General features: G+C 54.3%; 1 protein-coding gene across 1 annotated transcript in view; it reads left to right on the plus strand.

Annotated features, from left to right (window-relative positions):
• LHX4 (LIM homeobox 4) overlaps positions 1-18,385 on the plus strand; it is a 50,572-nt gene that overhangs the window by 15,295 nt on the left and 16,892 nt on the right. The window contains exon 2 of the mRNA XM_017888845.1: positions 4,372-4,543. Within this exon, the coding sequence (XP_017744334.1) occupies positions 4,372-4,543 (172 nt within the window). The remainder of the gene's footprint in view (positions 1-4,371; positions 4,544-18,385) is intronic.

An 18,385-nucleotide genomic window follows, 5' to 3' on the forward strand; every position in this document is an offset into this window, starting at 1 on the left:
AAAAAAAAGACAGGCTCAAGCCAAGTAAGGGGATGGTTCAGGCCCCTTGAGCTCTCAGGCTGGGTTAGTCCATCTTCAGGAAAGCAGCAGCACAGGCTATTGGTTGGAATTCTGGCTCCCCACTGTGGGCCTTGGACGCATCGCCTGATCTTGCAAAGTCTCAGTTTCCTCATCTGTAAAATGGGAATGGTAATTCCTCCCTCGCTGAGAGTGGTTCACTGAGGTAATACACACTCAAGCCCTGACATGGCTCATAACAGGCTTCTGATGCTGGCGTGTACTACTGTGATTGGTATATTGGAGATCTTTTAGAGCATTTCCAAATTACCTTTGTTTAATCCCCACATCAAAATCTACAGTAGAATAGAAAAGCTTTTTAATTCCTAACTTAAAGGGCACCCTTGGTAGGCCCCTTCCATTTTTGCCGAACCAGAGGGCCCTGGTTTGGTCCCAAGGCCTCTCTGTGAGGACCTCTAGTTTGGGCAGCCCAGAGTGACCCAGCGCAGATCCTCTCCTCCAAGCTCAAGTCTGACACGGCTTGTCTGTCTGCTTTTAGTGTTGTTCCTCAACATGATGCTGTCTGCTTACAAGACTCTAAAACTCCCCTGCCCGCTGTTCCCTGCATGTATTAGCCCTAATGTATTCTCTCTTGAATACTCATCAGATTAAGGCTCCCACTAGATATCTTGCTCGAAATAAATTTTATGGGCATACATCCTCACCCTCATCCCATGCATTTGTGGCTGGGAGGAGAAATATAGCCAAATCTCTCCTCAGAGGGCTGGCCAAACAACAATTAGGTAGGAATCTGCGACCCCTCTTGCCCAGGAGCCAAGGGAGGTGCAAGGAGTTGGGCTAGCTCCTGGCCCGCATGCCAAGGGCCAGCGAGGATGGTGCTTCATCTGGGTTCTCAAAGGGTTAATTGCCCCCCTGGGGCTGGGGCCCAGCTCCTGGAAATCCATATCACACAAAGAAGCCCCTGACCTGACTCCCAGGGCAGAGGTGCAGCTGTGCCACTGGGACATGAAGCCCTGTACGGCTCTGCCTAGCAGCCTCCTGCCACGGCTGTGCCCTGCTGTTGGGGCTCAGTGGGCACATGGCACTGCCCTGTGGCACACAGCAGGCCTTGTTCACACATTCTGCTGGCTCTGCATGCCCTTTGTCCTTAACTCACTTCTGAGTTGGGAGGGCTTCCTGGTTGGGTCTCCCCTCCTCTCCCCTGCAAGAAGAGGCCTGGGCAGTCCTCCCAGACACCTCCTCCCTCAGCCTTTCCGCTGCTCAGCAGACTGCAGGGGCACTGAACTCAGCTCATGCTGAAGAAACCCGCTCCCCTTTGCCCTTCATAACTCTCCTGACCTGAGCTGTCCCCTACTTTCTCCTGCTGGATCCTGGGGGCGTCACACCAAAGGAGTTCCTGGCTAACCACCCTTCATAGACTGGCGGGCTCAAGGGTCACCTCCTCACCAAGACCTTCCAGGGCCCTCCAGAGATGCCAGCCAGCCCCTGATGGCCCCTGGAGGGAGGCCAGGGGTGTGGCTGAGTGAGTACCTGCGTGGGGCAGACAGGCATGGCCCCAAGCCGCTGGCATAGTTGCTGTGTGAGGCGGCCACTCAGCCTCCACGGGAGAGTCATGACATTTCTGCAGGGATTCTTGTGAGGGCTCCAGGAGAAAATGCCCAGGAACATGGGTGCCTGACTTGCCTTTCCGTGGGCATGACAGTTATCTCCTAATAATAGCAAGCCTGTCTTGAGCACCTACTGTATACCGGGGCCTGTCCTAAAAATTGTCCATGTATCAATCCATTTGCTCTTCACAACAATCCTACAGGCACTACTGTCATCATCACCCCCTTTTACAGGTGAGGAAACTGAGGCAGAGAGAGGCTAAGTTATTGGTCCAAGTTTAAAAAGCAGAGTCAGGATCCAAACCCAGGCAGCTGAGCTCCAGAATCCACATTCCCACCCCATGCCCTGCCCATCCCCTCACTGGGTGGAAATCCCTGTGGCTGTCAAGTGCTCAGTACTTTGCTGGGCACACTGGAACTCCTGGGTAAGTACTGATTGGCTGGACAATGTATTTCTCAAGGAGGAAAACTGTGGAGATAAAAAAAAAGAATCCTATATATACTGGGATAATTAGCAAATGGGACACCTCATAGTTTTCATGGGATATTTTGGTCTGAGAAAGGGGTCAACAGGCAAGGCATGTATACCAGGCTTGACTTCCACACAAATACTGGTGGTACTGGGGCCATGAAGGGAATAGGCTGGGGCTGGGGTTTAACTGGGCCCAAGGTTGTCACTTCTGTGTACAGGGCTAGTGATGGCATTCAGTGATTGTCCCAATAGCCTATTTATAGGTTTTAAGTATAAATGTCTTAATAGTCAAGAAAGCCTTCTCTCTACATAGGTTTAGATGTGTTTAAAATTTTTCTTTGTACATTGAGGGTAATTCCTTTATATTAACACTTTTAAAATTATATCACAACCAACAAACATGATATGAATCAAAAACATGTATGAGGCCGGGCACAGTGGCTCACGCCTATAATCCCAGCATTTTGGGAGGCCGAGGCAGGCGAATCACCTGAGGTCGGGAGTTTGAGACCAGCCTGGCCAACATAGTGAAACCCATTACTACTAAAAATACAAAAAGTAGCTGGGTGTGGTGGCGGGCACCTGTAATCCCAGCTACTCAGGAGGCTGAGGCAGGAGAATCGCTTGAACCCAGGAGGCGGAGGTTGCAGTGAGCCAAGATTGTACCACTGCACTCCAGGCTGGTCAACAGAGCGAAACTCTGTCTCAAAACAAAACAAAACAAAAAACCATGTATGATTCATGAGAGATTTGGTTTTACAGCTGTTGACATTTTGGAGTGTACAGGAGAAACTAGTGAAAAATTGTTTCAAGGTGAGCTTCTCAGACAGGATTTGATCAATTTATTATTTAGTGATAAACATCTGTGGCGTTACCCTTGTGAGCCAGGCACCGTGCTAGGCAGTGAGTGTTTAGACAAACAGCGAGGGAAGGTGGCTTTTATAATAGGGATGGGAACCCTGGGGTTTCCAGCCTTGCGAGTGCTATATCAGGAGGATACTCTAGGAGGCCAAAGGCTTGCACTTTTATGTTTTTGTTCTTAGTACTTGTTGATTTGTTACCTTCTTTTTTTGAAAAGCACAGGGGAAAATGGCAAGAGATCCTAGCACTGTTTGTTCATCCAACCATGGAAACCTGACCATTTTGTAGATTTTGAAACAGTCAGTGACTCAAAATACTATCAAATGCCCAAGCAATCCCTTGGAAAGATGGGATGGCGGAGAAACAGACCTCAGATAGGAAGTCACCCAGGACAGGAACCAGGTGGGGCAGTGGTTAGGGTTCCGTTGCAGACAACAGAATCCACTTTCACTATTTAAGTGAAAAGTGATTAATCATCAGGTGGCAGGTGGCTTTCAACTTAGTGGAGCCCGCTGGGTGGAGCTTCCGGGATAACTCTCAGCCCCCAGAATTGCATTGCCTCTGCCGTGACTGACCAGGACAGTGCAACACCCAACACAGCACCTCATCGCCTCCGCCATGACGCACATCAGCACAATGGAAGCCTGTCCCTCAGCTGTCCTGACATTTAGCTCAGTTTTGAATTCAAGTCTCTCCCAAGAGCGTTTGATTGGAAGACTCACTCATCTTCAAAATGTGAGCCACAAGGGTGTCTGGGAAAGCAGTTTCTAGCTTTCCTATCTGCAGCACAGGAAGGCACATTAGGATGAGGTATTGATCCAGCCAATCTATGGTATCGGTTGCAGTTCATTAAAATATTGAGATTTTCTCTACAAGAGCACCCTCAGGCCTGGACCTCGATCACTGCCCACCCCCTCCCCCACACCATATTTATCATTTGCTTTTCAGGACAGATGGCCTTTCAGTCCAGGCCTGGGCAGGGCTTACTTTGGGGGCTGATGTTTTAGCAGAGCTTCCAATCACTTGTGAAAATGTCATGGAAACGGAGGTGGATGTTGCTGAGCCTTCCTGGCCTGTTGGCTGTGGAACTGCAGCTGACATAAATGGCTTGGCTGCTGCTGCTAGCCTTGTGGTGCCCTTAGAAACAGATGACTCCTCTGGGCCAAAGTCACCCCAAGCCAGAATACAGAGCCTGGCCAGCAAAGCAAGGGTTGGCTTTCAGTCCCCACTTGTCCCTTGACCATGCACCTTTGTGTGCAGTGTATAACCTGTGCAACTACATGCAACAGCTCTGTGGTTTGGGCCATGTCTGTTTCCATCACCAGCAGAATGGGAAGGCAACTGCCAGGGCCTGGCCTGGTTAGCAGGGCTGTGTGGAAGGCTCACAGTGCCTCTCTCTCCTCTTCCTCACAGAGATCCCCCAGTGTGCTGGTTGCAACCAGCACATCCTGGACAAGTTCATCCTGAAGGTCCTGGACAGACATTGGCACAGCTCCTGCCTCAAGTGTGCAGACTGCCAGATGCAGCTGGCGGACAGGTGCTTCTCCAGGGCCGGGAGCGTCTACTGCAAGGAGGACTTCTTCAAGTAAGTCAGAACGGTCCCTGTCATGGCCCTGGCCTGTCTCTGCCTCTCCCCATGCAGTGAGGGGGATGTTTGCAGTGGGGTAGGCCAGGGAGGGTAGAGAGTCCACTCTGGGAGGGGCAGGTAAGTCCTGGAGCTGAGAGGATGCCCCTTGTTGAGCTCCCCCTTCTGATCATTGGCCCATCACTGCCAGAGGTCCAGCCTCTAGGCCTCATTTGATCTCTGCATGGGGCAGGGGTGAGGAGCCAGAGGCCTTGGGTCATATTTCTCCAGGGTGGTTGACAAAGGAGACCTGCAAATCTCCTTTGCTGCTCCAAAGAGCAACAGAAAGAGTTGCTCTTTCTGTCCTGATATATTGGTGCTTCAGGGCATGTGGTCGAAACATTACCACAACTTTCAGAGCAGGTGCTTTTAGGTTCGTGTCCACATCTAGAAGCATCTCCGTGGCTGTGTTTGCACAGCCTGCTTCAAGGGTCTTCGAGGCTTGCAAGAGTTGCTTCTGGCGGGAGGCACAGCCAGGCTCAGTCAGTGTGGTCACTTTATATGGAAACATGATCAAGAAAGAGGCAGTTTCGTGTGATGGTTGAGTCCAGACTCTGCCTGAATTTGAACCCAATTATTGGCGGTGTGTTCTTGGGCAGGTTGCTTAACTTCTCTGTGCCTCAGTTTGTTTATCTGTAAAATGGGGCTCACAGTAATAGTCCCTACCTCAGGAGGTTTTTATTAACTTTAAATAAGTCTATTTATGCATCACGTCCTCAGGACAGTGACTGACACTATTAGCTCTTAAGACTGTGTGAGATTTTTCATTCTGGAGTGGGGTTCATCAAAAACTTCCTGTTGGAGCTTTGGGTCAGGGTAAGAAGACCTCCTGGAAGGTGTTTTCCATGGCATTTAGTCCTTGACTTCTCCCCCAGAATCTGTTACCCAAGGCACTGAGGTGAGCGCCTTAGCCGATGTGGCGCAGCTGGCAACAAGCAAAGCCAAGAGCGGGAGGTAGGGGTCAGGATCAGTGACGCTGAGCCCTGTGTTCAGTCACACTAGCCTGGGTGGCCCAGGGGCTGCCGGGCAGGCTCGCCAAGGCCTGAACACATTCAGCCCAGATAACCAAGCCCCATAGAGGCACCTCATGCTGAAGCTGTGTATTCGGGAGATGGGGGTTGAGGGGAGGAATGTGAGTGCTGGATACAGAACACAATTTCTCCCACATCTTCCCAAAGGTTTCACTACAGAGAATAAGTGATTTGAATATCTGAGGATGCTCACATTTCTTTAGTGCAATGAGTTGAAGAGCACATTAAAGATCTTGGTGACTACTGCGTGCGGCTGCCTCCCTGGCTGTGTGCAGAGGATGCACTCACTGTCACCATGGTACTTTGCTCAGATATGTGCTGCTCCCTACGTGTGTGTGTGTGAGAGCGAGTGTGTGTGGGGCTGTGAGTGAATGTGAGTGTTGTGTGTGTGAGTGCACGTGTGAGTGTGTGTTTAGGAAGGCAGGGGCAGCAGGTGACACGGGCGCCCAGCAAGTCCTTCATGTTTGGGTGGAAGGACAGGCCTCTGGTCCTCCCTCTGAGCTTTTTGTGTACTGCTCTTCTTTCTCACAATCTTCCTGTTGCTTTCCCACCTCTCACCCTCCTCTAGTTTCCTCTTCTTTGGCATTCATGCAATTCCATTCCCTCTAGCCACATCCTTTCTCAGTGGGCAACAGGAGTTTACCTCTGTTTTCCTCCCTCTATGATGTAATGACCAAGCACCACAGCAGCTGTTCCGGGACCCTGGGTGGGGTGAATTTCACTGTGTGTGTGTGTGTGTGTGTGTGCGCGCGCATATGTGCGTTGTGCACCTGGGTGCATATGTGAACATAATGTGTGTGTGAAGAGGGCAGGAGGAGGCAGGGGGGAGGGCCTGGCCTTGGGGTCGGGTGAGCATGCCCTGCTTCTGTGATGAGGTGTGTGCAGGTGTGTGTGCCTGCACCTTTGGGAAGCCAAGAGGTCATGCCTCCGCTTGCCCATCTCGGGGCAGGGTAGGTGCTGGGATGTCCGAGTCAGACCTCAGGGCCCACCAGTTTCTGGCTGGTCCAGTGTGGCAGCTCAGGGAAGCCTGTGGGGTACGAGCAAAGCCTGTCAGGTCCACTGGCCCAGGGCTTCATCGCCAGAGGGCCACCTTGCACCCCCCAGTGTTTCCTCAGGGCCCTGTCTGATTTTTGGACCCTGAGCGGCTGGCTCCGGGTTTGGAAAGGGAGGGTGGAGAGGAAGGTGGTGGCAGCGCAGGCGTGTGGTTGGGTTTGGGAGAAGTAATGACCAGGAAAGACGGTCTCCCTATAGACTCGGGAAGCACCCACAGTGTGTGCTGAGGAGGGATCCGCACAGGCCCATGAGCCAAAGGCCCAAGACCAGAAATAACAAGAACAGTTCCTCACCTGGGCTGTTGCCCCTGCCTCCACTGCCCCACGCCCTGGCCCTCTTTTGGATACTTTTGGGGGCCTTACTCAGCAGAAACCTTCTGGCTGGTCCCTCCACTCACCTCCCTGTAGTCTGCAAGCCTTCCCACCCAGTGAGCCTTCCGCCAGGTGAGCCTTCCACCCCACAGCCCAAGCCCAGGCCTGCCCCTGCCCTGTATATGCCACAGAGCCTGCCAGAGGCACTGGCGCCATCAGAGCCTCATACTGGCGCTCCCTTCCAGTCCTAGCCGCTGCTTTCCTCAGGTACCTGATGCCCACCAAGCAGGATGCCCCATTCCCAGGCATGCTTGGTGGGCTGCCGCCTCCACACGCCAGCCCAGGCAGTACATGTCCTCCAGGGATGGTGCCCACCCTCCAGGACTCCCATCCTTCCAGGGCCCTCAGACTCCAGCTCTGCAGCAGGCGGGATTCCCAGTGGAGCCATTGGTTCCTGTCTGTCCCCTCTGCCGGGTGACCCAGCACAGAATGCTTTGGTTTCCCTTTTCTCATGTGCTTGGTTTATCTTCCTTGTTGGCTTGAGGAAAAGGCCTATCTGTGACTCATTTTTCTGTCCCCTGAGTAAGCCGCTGGCTCTGCGCTTTGTCCATAGGCCATTGCTGGGTTTGATGCTGCAACAAGTAAATTACCCAGTGAATTTACACGCACTTTGGTGACCAGTTTCTTCTGTATCTTGAAAGGCGTCTTTGAGTGAGGGAGGCCCAGGTTGCTTGCGAATGTTCAGGCCCATCATTCAGCCACGGTGACTTCCTTGTTCCCAGCACTGCTCTGCTTCATGAAATGACCTACTCTCAGGGCTGGGTCCTTCTGTAATGCAGGGGAGCTGGCCACAGATTTAGTGCTGAGTTTGGGCCATTGACTCTGTGACGGGGTGCTGTGAGGAGGGGAGTTCAAAGCTGAAGTGATTCTCCTTGCTGTCAATGGAGGGCCAACCCGAGGTGAAGACCAGGCGGCTCTGAAGTCCTCCGTGGATGGATTCATAACCCTCGCCAAGCTCTTGGGGACCAGGGATGTTTGGTACAGGAAGGCGCAGCTGCAGCTCCGTCCTAGGTACAGGCAGGGAGGCACCAAGCTGTCCAGCATCTGAGTGGTCCCACCTCCCATCCCCAGGGGTCTTGGGACTTGCTGGCCACCTGGGGCTCTGGGGCAGCCTGCTCCTCGTCCCATCTCATTCAGGCATCTCTTTCAGAGGTCACGTGGGGGCACACACACACAGTGGAGGTGCAGCAAGGACAGAGAACGTGCTGGGGCAGGAGGGGGCAAGCAGTCCCTGGATCCCCAGGTCCCTCCCTGGTCTCACCCTCGGCGATAGAAGTCACATCTGTGGCCACCTTGTCAGAGGGATAGCAGGTGCCGCATACTTGAATTTGCCCATCAGACCTCAGATGCTCTTAGCTGTGGGGTTTGGAAGACACCTGGTCAGAGCTAGAGAGAGTCCCTTTTCCACACTCCTTGAAGAAAAAGAAAAAAGGAAAAGTATGTCCTTTCTGGAACCTCCTCCTAGCCCTGTTCAGAGGCAGGGGCAGGGCTCATTGGTTCCCTGATGAGCACTGTGGTCCTAAGTTCCTGGATCAATACTTTAATCTCTTTGCCCATAACAAGGAAGACGGCCACTGCTTTGCACAACTCCAGGGGGCATCCTCCTGTCATATTCTACGTGAAGTTCTGCAGATCAATACGGAGATGTGGAGAGTACCCAAGGGAGGTGGGTAGTACCTTGTAATATCTCAAAAGTGGAAGGAGGCTGGGAGGTCAGGACTTTCCCAGCCTTCCACTGGGGCATGTGGCGATCCTGGTAACTGGCAGCAGGGGGCGATGTTGGTGTGGACACAGAGGAGGCAAGAAGGATTGTTGGGAAGTTGTACTCTGTGGTGGTTGCATTTTTCTTTGGGGGCTGTTAAGCTCTATCTTGCTCGGTAACATTGACTGATTTTTGCTGTCGTTTGTTGTTTTTGCTGCTTGTGTCCTTGGCTGTCCTTTCTCCAAACGAAATAAAATTCTGAGGCCCAAGAAGAAAGGCATTGAGTTGACTGAGGCAGCACGGTGGGGCTGCGATTTGTTCTGAGTTCAGTGGGGGCTTCAAGCATCAGGAGAGCCCACCCCTGGTGCAGAGGGTGTGCCAAGGCCTGTTATAATTTGAATCCCAAGCTGTGGGGCAATGACTCTTCGTGTTGCATTTGCTAAGCAGGTCCTCTCCAGACCATGTGTCCAGCATGTGATGGGTCCTTCCCATGTCTCCTCAAAAAGGGCCCAGGGCCCAGAGAGAGTAGGGATCTGGGAGTGGGGCTTCTGGGTCACCTTGCTGTCACCCGGTGGGTCCCGGAAGGAGCCAGGCAGCTCTCTTCCTCTGGAGCACAGCACAGACCGCCAGGTCCTCTGCTCTCGGAGCTGGGTTGAAGTGCTGCCTGTCAGCAGCCAGCTGGGTACCCCCAGGCAAGTTTCTTTGCATCTCTGAGCATCTATGTCCTCTCCACATTGCCTAAGAGCTCTGGCACCCAGGAGCATTTCTCAAAGGGAGTGATTTTGTCAGCAGAAGGGTTTGGTGAACCCAAAAAGAGCTCAGCTGAATTCCTGTCCTATCTTTCATTAGCAGTTTGTCTCCACAGGTAACTAGGTCTTTCTGAGCCTCATTCCCTTGTCTGCAGAGAGGAGCTCATGCTAACCCACCGAGCTAGGAAGAAGACGTGTGTGACCCGGGTCCAGCAGAATGCAAGGTGCTTTGTAAACACTGCCGGGTTTCAGGCCCTGCTGTGTGGCCCCTTGACCCGCAGCCCTGCAGGGTCAGAGGTCATCAGAGTTCCCTCAGGGTGGGGCCTGCACTGGCCTCTCCTGGTCTCCCCTGTACCAGCCTTGAGAGCTGCCCATGGAGATGACTCTTAACTGCCTGGAGCTCCTCAGATAGAGGTGGGGTAGCCTCTGGCAGAACGGGGTGGGCCGTGGTCCATGGGAGAAACCTGCCATGTGGATCTCTGTGGAGAGTTGAGAAACAAACCATTATGGAGTGAAAACAAACACACCTGTGGAACTGAAGCGAGGGCAACGTTCCTACACGTTTGGAAGGTCAAGGGCAAGCCAAGGACAATCCAGGCTTGTGGGGGGCTTCAATCTGTGCCCCCAGCCACTGGGGCTCCATATTTCCATCTGCCTGTCAGAGGGGTGTGGAGCGACTCTCGGGTGTTCTGAGGGTGCTGCCACCCCAGAAGGTTCCTGTCTAAAACATCATGCTTCTCAGCTCCTGCCCCCGAGGCCCTCATGAGGCAGGCAGGCAGAGATGGGTGCGCCGGGGGCTCACGGATGGAGGCCACTGTGTCACAGGGGAGCTGTGCGGCTGCTGGGCCAGGCCAGGATCTCCCTCTGCTCCCCGCGGTGCCCCTCCCCCAGCCTGCCAGTCTGCAGGCCGTGGGTGGGCTGTCCGCCAAGGGCAGGTAGGCAGCGTCCTTGGGAGCCCGGGAGCTGCTCCCATTTATCCCTGCAGTCCAGAATAGCGCATTTCCGCCTGGCCTGGCTGCAGGGTGGTTGTGCTGGCTGCAGACAGGGCTTCACTGGTGACCTCAGCCCAGTCCCTCTGGTGACCAGGGCCTCTGCTCCTCATCTGGCAGGGGGCAGCTGCCCACAGGACATCGGCTAATATGGGGAAAACCAGGCTCGACCTCTCTGCGGGGTGGGCTTCATGGAGAGCAGGTGTGGGGTTTGAGTCCAGGCTCAGTGTGAACTTGGGGTGTTAGACATCACCAAGCCTCGCTTTTCCATCTCTAAAGGGGGAAGAAAAATACTGACTTTTCTGAGCGACTGTGAGGACTGAGTCAGAGGCAGCAAGGAAGTGCTTAGTCCATTCTTAGGAAGGTCAGGAGGGGCGTCTAGACGGTGCCCCACATAGGGAGGAGGAAAGAAGACAGCAGGAGGGCCTGGGACCAGGTTGGCAAGGACGGGGTCCTGACGTTGCTGGCCAGGCTGTGTCCGTGGTAGTGGTCAGGGCATTGAACAAAGGCCCACCCTTCAGTGAGGAGCCGGCCTGCATTTTCCTCACGGGATATTCTCCCTCCCTGTGTGGTCCAGAGCTGTGGGCAGGAACCTCAGCCCTCAGCGCTCACATCACAGAGCGGGGTCAGCCCTGGCGGGAGGAGCCAGCCTGCGCCTGGGTGGCTTTCCACTGTCTCAAGCTTTCTCGTGCCCTGTTGCCCCAGAAAGAGGCAGCTTCAGTTGGCTGTAGAGTCAGTGTGGAGCAGACTTTTGCTGAGCCACTTATTGTTTCTGATAACCACACACCGGCCAGGTCATGCAGGCACGATCGTGCGCACACACACATACACGCACACATGAACACACATGCATACACACACATGCACACACACGTGCACACACATGCATACACACATGCATACATGCACACACATGTGCACACACATGCATACACACATGCACACACATACACATACACGCACACACATGCATACCCACATGCACACACACATGCACACACACAGTGCTCTAGCAGAATGTGCTTAAGGAATGCACAGGGGTGGGTCTCTTTGATGTGTGACTTTCCATAATTTCTGAATAGTTTATAGTCTAATTTCCTCGCTAAGCAAATTAAACCTTTTAAGGTAACGATCAGATGGTCCGGATAGTGGCTGTGCGTGTGGACATTTGAAAGATTCAAACACACTGGTGGGACCAGGCCCACAGTCATTTGTGCCGCCCTGTAATCAAGGCAGAAGCAATTACTTAGCCCCGAGGCTCCCCCAGGGACTGAGGCCGTAAATCAGGAGGTGATGAGTCGGAGGAGGATTGTCTGCCCGCCCCACAGTGAGCAGTTCAGCTGCAGTCGCCTGGGCCACCCTCCCCGAGTGGGGCCTGGGGTGAGGGCCTCCTGACATCTGTGGAAGCTGCATCTCAGGGACTTTCTGGCCTAGAGGAATCTGTCTGGAGTCACCTAGCTACAAATTAGCCTGGGGATCAGATGCCCCTGGGCTGTGGAAATGGGGTCCCCAGCAGGATCTGGGTGATGTGGGAGTGGAAGTTGTGGCCAGCCCTCTTTTGGCCCAGGCACAGCACAGCAGCCAGAGGCAGCTGCCTTCCCTCCATTGCTGAAGCTCGGCCTCCTCTCCTCACCCTCCTCTCCTCACCCTCCTCTCCTCACCCTCCTCTCCTCACCCCTACCCTGGCCATTCAGGTGCCACGCCAGGGTTCCCCACTCCAAAAGGCCCTCTCTGGCCATTCCTGCAGCCTCTGTGCCTTCAGGCCCCTGTCTTTGGGTCTCTGCACCACTGGAACTTCGCTAATTGCGGGTCTCTCCCCTCCTTCCCTCCTCAGCCTGTCTGTCCCTTCCCTCCGCCCATCTGGTCACATTGTCCCCATTGCCTCCTGGCTGGGCATTCAAGGGCCCATGATCTGGCTCAGCCTTATTCCCTGCTGGTCCTCTGGCCAAGGTCACACCAGGGCCCATTAGAGCCAGTGTCTAGTTTGTCACTCTGGTCCCCGGAGGCCTTTGCGTCTCTGGAAGCCCCACTCTGAGAAGCCATGGGCTTCTTCACAGGGCTGGTCTCTGGTGGGCACGGTGGGCGAGACAGCGGGTCAGCCTGGGGGCCTCTCTCCCACACACCTATTCCAGTTCCTGCGGGTGTCTGCCATGCCCCGTTTGGAGAATGAGGCCCTCAGTCTTGAGGGACTTTGGGACTCTGACAATTGATGAGTGACCTGCAGATGCCAAGGTGGGCTAAAAGCATAGGTGACAGGATTTCTGTAGGAGTGCTCTGTGCCACCGCTGCATTGGGCCCTCCGTGGGGGTGGAAAGCATGGGTTCCGGGCCCAGAAGCAGGAGTCAAGGGTGGCTGTTCTCTCATTAAGCACCTCCAGTGCATTTCCCGCACAGGAGAGTTTGGTCACAGCTGAGTTAGCAGCTTGGCAGAGGCTGATTGGCCTGTAGTGAGAAGGGCAGATGAGGTGCTGCGGGAAGTAAGGGAGAGGAGGAAGAGTGACCTTGGGCCAGGCAGCTGACTGCTCCAAGCCTGTGGCTATCAGAAAGAAGGGAATACTGATTCCTACCTACAAGGGCAGGTGTGTGGTTTGAATGAGATGCCTCGCATGAAGTTGCCTGGTGCATATGACATGCTCCATGCTTGTTTACAAAAGCACAGCTGGAGGTCTGCACTCTTCTAGAAGGGATTCAGGTCCTGCATGTCCCGTTGCCTCTTCAAGCGAATCTGCCCCCAGCAGGGAAGGAGAGGACTTGAGGCCACATGAAAGGGAGAGCTGGGCTCTCACCCGCTTCCTGCTGTGGATGGAGCTGTGTGATCTTGGGCAAGTCACTGCTTGTCTCTGGGGCCCCGTTTCCTCCTCTGTGAAATTAGGGCCTTGGACTAGGTCACTGGTTTTAAAGCTTTTCCAGCAGCATTCATCTCAACATGATAATATCCAATATTCTTTTTGTTTTTTTTTTGAGACAGAGTCTCGCTCTGTTGCCCAAACCGGAGTGCAGTGGCGCAATCTCCGCTCACTGCAAGCTCCGCCTCCCGGGTTCGCCATTCTCCTGCCTCAGCCTCCCAAGTAGCCGGGGCTACAGGTGCCTGCCACCTCGCCCGGCTAGTTTTTTTGTATTTTTAGTAGAGACTGGATTTCACCGTGTTAGCCAGGATGGTCTCAATCTCCTGACCTCGTGATCCACCTGCCTCGGCTTCCCAAAGTGCTGGGATTACAGGTGTGAGCCACTGTGCCCGGCCTTGAATATTCTTTAAAATAAAACATTAGATTAAAATCCTGATAAAAAGCAGATTGCTGTTCCCGTGGGCTGAGGAGGTATATGTGTGATTGTGTGCGTATGACATGGGGGCGGAGGCTCTAAGATTCTCTGGTGTCAGGCCCTCTCCAAATAGGACGCCCATCTGTGTCTGGAGAAGGCTGCCCATTCTGGGGCAGAACTTTATGTGCCCATGACATGGCTGTGGCCTTACAGTGGGCGGTGATATATGTTGGGAATATTGGTACATACAGTAACAGTAAATATCAGCAACTTTCCTGTCAAGTGTAGTGATAGATAAAAGAAATACATGTAGAGAAGTGTCAGCTGGGGAAAAAATATACGGCCAGCAGTAAATCACCGCCAAGCAATTAAAGCATAAAATCAACTCGTGCAGTATTTTGTTTCCTCAGGGCGGTGCACCGTTCCGTGGCAGCTCCACATGCGGGAGGCTGACGTGGGGCCTGGGCTGGCCCCCACCGACTGCCTTCAATAGCCAAGAGTAAGGGAGACATCCCAGAGGTGAGGCACTGAGTTCAAATCCCAGCTCCACTGTTTGTCTGTGAGGTCTAGGGCGGTTACTAACCCTCTCTGATCTTCAGTGTCCTCATGTCCAAATGAAGAACAGGCCTTCAAGCATTCCACAGGACTGGGTCACTCGCTGATTTATTCCTCACACATGCACTGAGCATATATCCTGGGCCAGGCCCTGGATTCAGTAGTGAACAAGACAGATAAAGACCCTGCTGTTGTAGAACTTGCCTTCTAGAGAGGGGGAGAGATGGTCAGCAAGCAGTAAGTGCACAGCACATCTACTGAGATGAGTGCTGTGGAACAGGGAAGGAAGTGCTGAGGGGAGGGGTTCAGGGGTGTCCCCCTGAGCAGGTGACATTTCAGGGGACCACTGCAGGAAATGCAGGTACCTGGGGGGAGAGTATGCCAGCAGGGAAGCAGTGCCCGGGCCCCAGGAGGAGGTGGAGTGGAGTGGGCAGTGGAGGAGGGAAGGTGGAAAGGCGATGGGGCCGGGATGCCACAGTGACTTGGAGGCCATTAGGGGGCCTGTGGCTTTGACCCTCAGTGAGGTGGAAGCCACTGGAAGATTTGAGCAGGGGAGGGCGAGGGTGTGACTCAGGCCCACTGTGGTGACCATGTGCAGAAGCGCCTGTAGGGGCCTGGGCAGAGGAAGCTGGGAGACTGTTAGGAGATAGCTGTAGCTGCCGGCCGATGGCAGCCTGAGCTAGGGAGGGCGGTGCGGGTGTGAGAAGTGGTCCCCAACATGAGATAATTTTGAGTAGAAGCCAGGCGTGGTAGTTCACTTCTATTGTCTCACCTATGCAGGAGTCTGAGACAGGAGGATCTCTGGAGCCCAGGAATTCAAGCTTGCAGTAAGCTGTGATTGCACCACTGTACTCCAGCCTGGGCAACAGGGCGAGACCCTGTCTCCAAATAATAATAATAATAGTAATAATAATAATTATTATTATTATTTTGAGTAGAGTCAACAGGATTTGCTGACAGGTCAGACAGGGATGAACGCCCAAAGGTTTTGGCCTGAGCCATGGGAAGAATGAAGTTACAGTGGTCTGAGATGGGAAGGGCTATGGGAGGAGCGGAGGGTGCAGGGGGTTGGTAGGAGTTTGGTTTTGGACTCCAAACCCATGTGCTGAGAAGGCAGTGGAGCCCCCGTCTGGAGCCCAGGGGTTTGGGCTGGAGGTGAGATCCCCAGGGGAGTGGGGGGGCAGAGAAGAGGTGTGGGAGGAAGAGGAGCAGGAGCAGAGGCGGGAGAGCACAGTGTAGGAGGCAACAGTAGGTGTGTCGGGAGGCCCGGGAGGCTGGGGAGAGGGGAGCTGACTGCTGGGCTGCAGCATAACTCTGGATGAGTGGGGGACTGCCCTGAAGGCTACAGGGAGTGGGCGGTAGAGAAGGGAGGCAGGCAGGAATCACAGCGTGCCTGTACATGGATGGAAGGAGCCAGCAGAGGGGAAGCTAATGACACAGAAGGCAAAGGGGATGGTTGCTGGGAGTCTCATTAGGTGAGAAGGAATGAGCTGTGTCCAGTGGAGGCGTGTGGTTCACCTGTGGGTGGCAGGCAGGGGCTGGGGCCCTGGGGGTGCGAGTGGATGGCACAGTGGGAGGTGGGGAGGGTCCAAGCTGGGCTTCCCTCTTCCGTGGGAAATGGGAGGGCGGCCAGCAGCTGAGCCTGGGGCTCAGCTGGGGAGCAGGTGGGGAGGTGCATTCAACTCCCGGCCCCGAGGCACCATCAGCCCGGTGGGCAGGTGGATGCCCGTGCTGGGGTGGGGCAGGCCCAGGGCTGAGAGAGGGCAGGTTCCAGGGTGTGTGGGGAGGGACAGGTGGGATCACCCTGGGGTCTGCTGGGTAAGGAGGGAAGCGAGGGACGGTGACAAGCCCAGGGGGAAGGGCAGTCCCTGGGTCATGTGAGTCAGTATCCTGGGGAGCTGGAAGAATGGCGGGGATCCCACGGTGGGAGGGTTGGAAGTGGCCCCTGGAGCTGTGGCAGTTGCTGGTAACAACAAGGTCTGGGGGAGTGAGCAGTGGAGGGAGGGTGGAGGCCACAGCCTTCAGGAGATCAAAGAATCGAGAGGGAGGGCCCAAAAGGATGGTCTGTGTGGGGACTGCAGTCATCAAGGATGTGGTGGGAGTGAGGGTGAGCCTGAGCTAAAGTCACCCAGGCAGGAGCAAGTGGAGCAGGGTGGCAGTGCAGCCACAGGGTGGGTGCCGGGGCTGAGGGCTGCGGGCTGGAGGTGAGGGTCAGATGAGATCACACGTGCAGGGCCTGCTCTGCGCAGGACACAGGTTGGTGCTAGGAGAATGGCAGCTGCCTTTATCACCAGTGTCGCAGTGACCCACTTGCGGTACATCATGTGGGTCTGCTCAGAGGTCAGAACTTATCAGGAATGTGCCAGACAGCCAGGGTGTCGGATTTATGCGCCCCTGGTTCTAGAAGGCTTGGTGCCTGCAGGGCCTGCCTGCTGCCCCCTTTCTACAGGGTCCAGACCCTCAAGCGGGTCCTGCACTGGTGAGCAGCCCAGCCAGGCGGCCGGGAACAGCAGGGGTGGACAAGTCCACAGCAGCAGGAGCTCAGGCAGAGCCCAGGTGCAGAGGCTGGGACCCAGCACACAAGACCTGGTCTTCTCCTGGGGTCAAGAGCAGCCCGTGAGAGTCAGCCAAGAACTCTCAGCTCTTCTCTGCCCACACCTGGGCCAGCTGGAGGAAGTGGAAGGTGGACAGCGGGCCAGTTGCGTGGACTGGGGTTAACATGCCAGGGAGTGAGGGCTCCCCTGGCCAGCCCAGCACTGCAGGGCTGGGAGCCTCATGCATGGGGCTCAGAGCTGCATGAGGGGGACAGGCGTGTCCTCGCGCTCCAGCCTAGATCAGGGCCCCAGGGCCGGGTCTGCTGCCCTTGATGCCCACCGCATGCCTGCTGTGTTGTGTCAGAAGCACCGACTGCAAACCCCGGTTCTCTTGTTCGTTGCCCGTGGGAGCTGAGGGTTGGCACCTCGCCTCTCTAAGCCCCAGTTCTCATCTGTTAAAAGGTGTCACGGTACCCACCTTTCAGGCTGGGAGCTCAGGAGACAGTCATGGAGGCAGTGTGATGGCGACAGCAAGTGGGATGCAAAGTCCTGTGGTTTAGTAAACCACGGACCTCATTTCAACCCGGGACTTAATGCTCTTCTTAGAAAAGCTTATGGCTGGGCACAGTGGCTCACACCTGTGATTCCAGTGCTTTGGGGGCCAAGGTGGGAGGATCACTTGAGACCAGAAATTTGAGGCCAGCCTCGGCAACATAGTAGGACCCAATCACTACAAAAAAAAAAAAAAAAAAGTCTTAAAGGGTGAACTGGGCATGGTGGCGTGTGCCTGTGATCCTAGCTGCTCAGGAGGCCGAAGTGGGAAGACAGGGAGTTCAACTGCAGTGAGCTATGACTGTGGACTGCACTCCAGTGTGGGCAACCGAGTGAGATCCCCTCACCCCTAAAGAAAAGAGCTTAAACCTGCTGCTCCGCTCTGAGAAGCACAGCTACCTGCCTTCACTGAAATATACCTCAGGCTGAGATTTGGGGTGGGATAGCAGGTCGGTTGATCTTCTTCAGGAAGGTGCAGCTTGTCCATATCGGCTCAACCATGCTGCCAGTCCATTCTTAAGGAACTGCTGACCAGGACTGATGATGCATTTTAGCTTTGAGCTTTTGGGAGTTATCCTACCAACAAATAGTCCATTGAGAAGAAAACAGTCCCAGGAATTAACAGATCAGAGTATTCACACTGGTTAATTTTTTTCTAACAATGAGCGTGAAGGTATCAGAAGCTGGTGTGTTTCCATATGGTTCTTCTAACCAAACTAATTTTTCACTGTTGACAAGTGAGGCAAGGGTTGCACTGGACCGAAGGCTGAGGCTTGGCCATCTAGTGTTCCACGCAGAATGGTTTCCCATAAGCATTCCTTTTATTCACTATTCTATCCTGGGTTTGCCTCAACCATGAGACAGGAGAGCCTCTGGTACTAGCTGCTGTAGCAATGCCCTTCATCCAGGGCAGTTAAAGGAGGCTTGGACCTTTCTTTCTCTGGGATTCCTGCCCAGCACCTTCCTACAGAGATGACTTTAAAAGGAAAAAAAAAAAAAAAAAAAAA

This window comes from Rhinopithecus bieti, unplaced genomic scaffold (assembly GCF_001698545.2).
Source record: "Rhinopithecus bieti isolate Rb0 unplaced genomic scaffold, ASM169854v2 scaffold_15676, whole genome shotgun sequence".
NCBI lineage: Eukaryota > Metazoa > Chordata > Mammalia > Primates > Cercopithecidae > Rhinopithecus > Rhinopithecus bieti.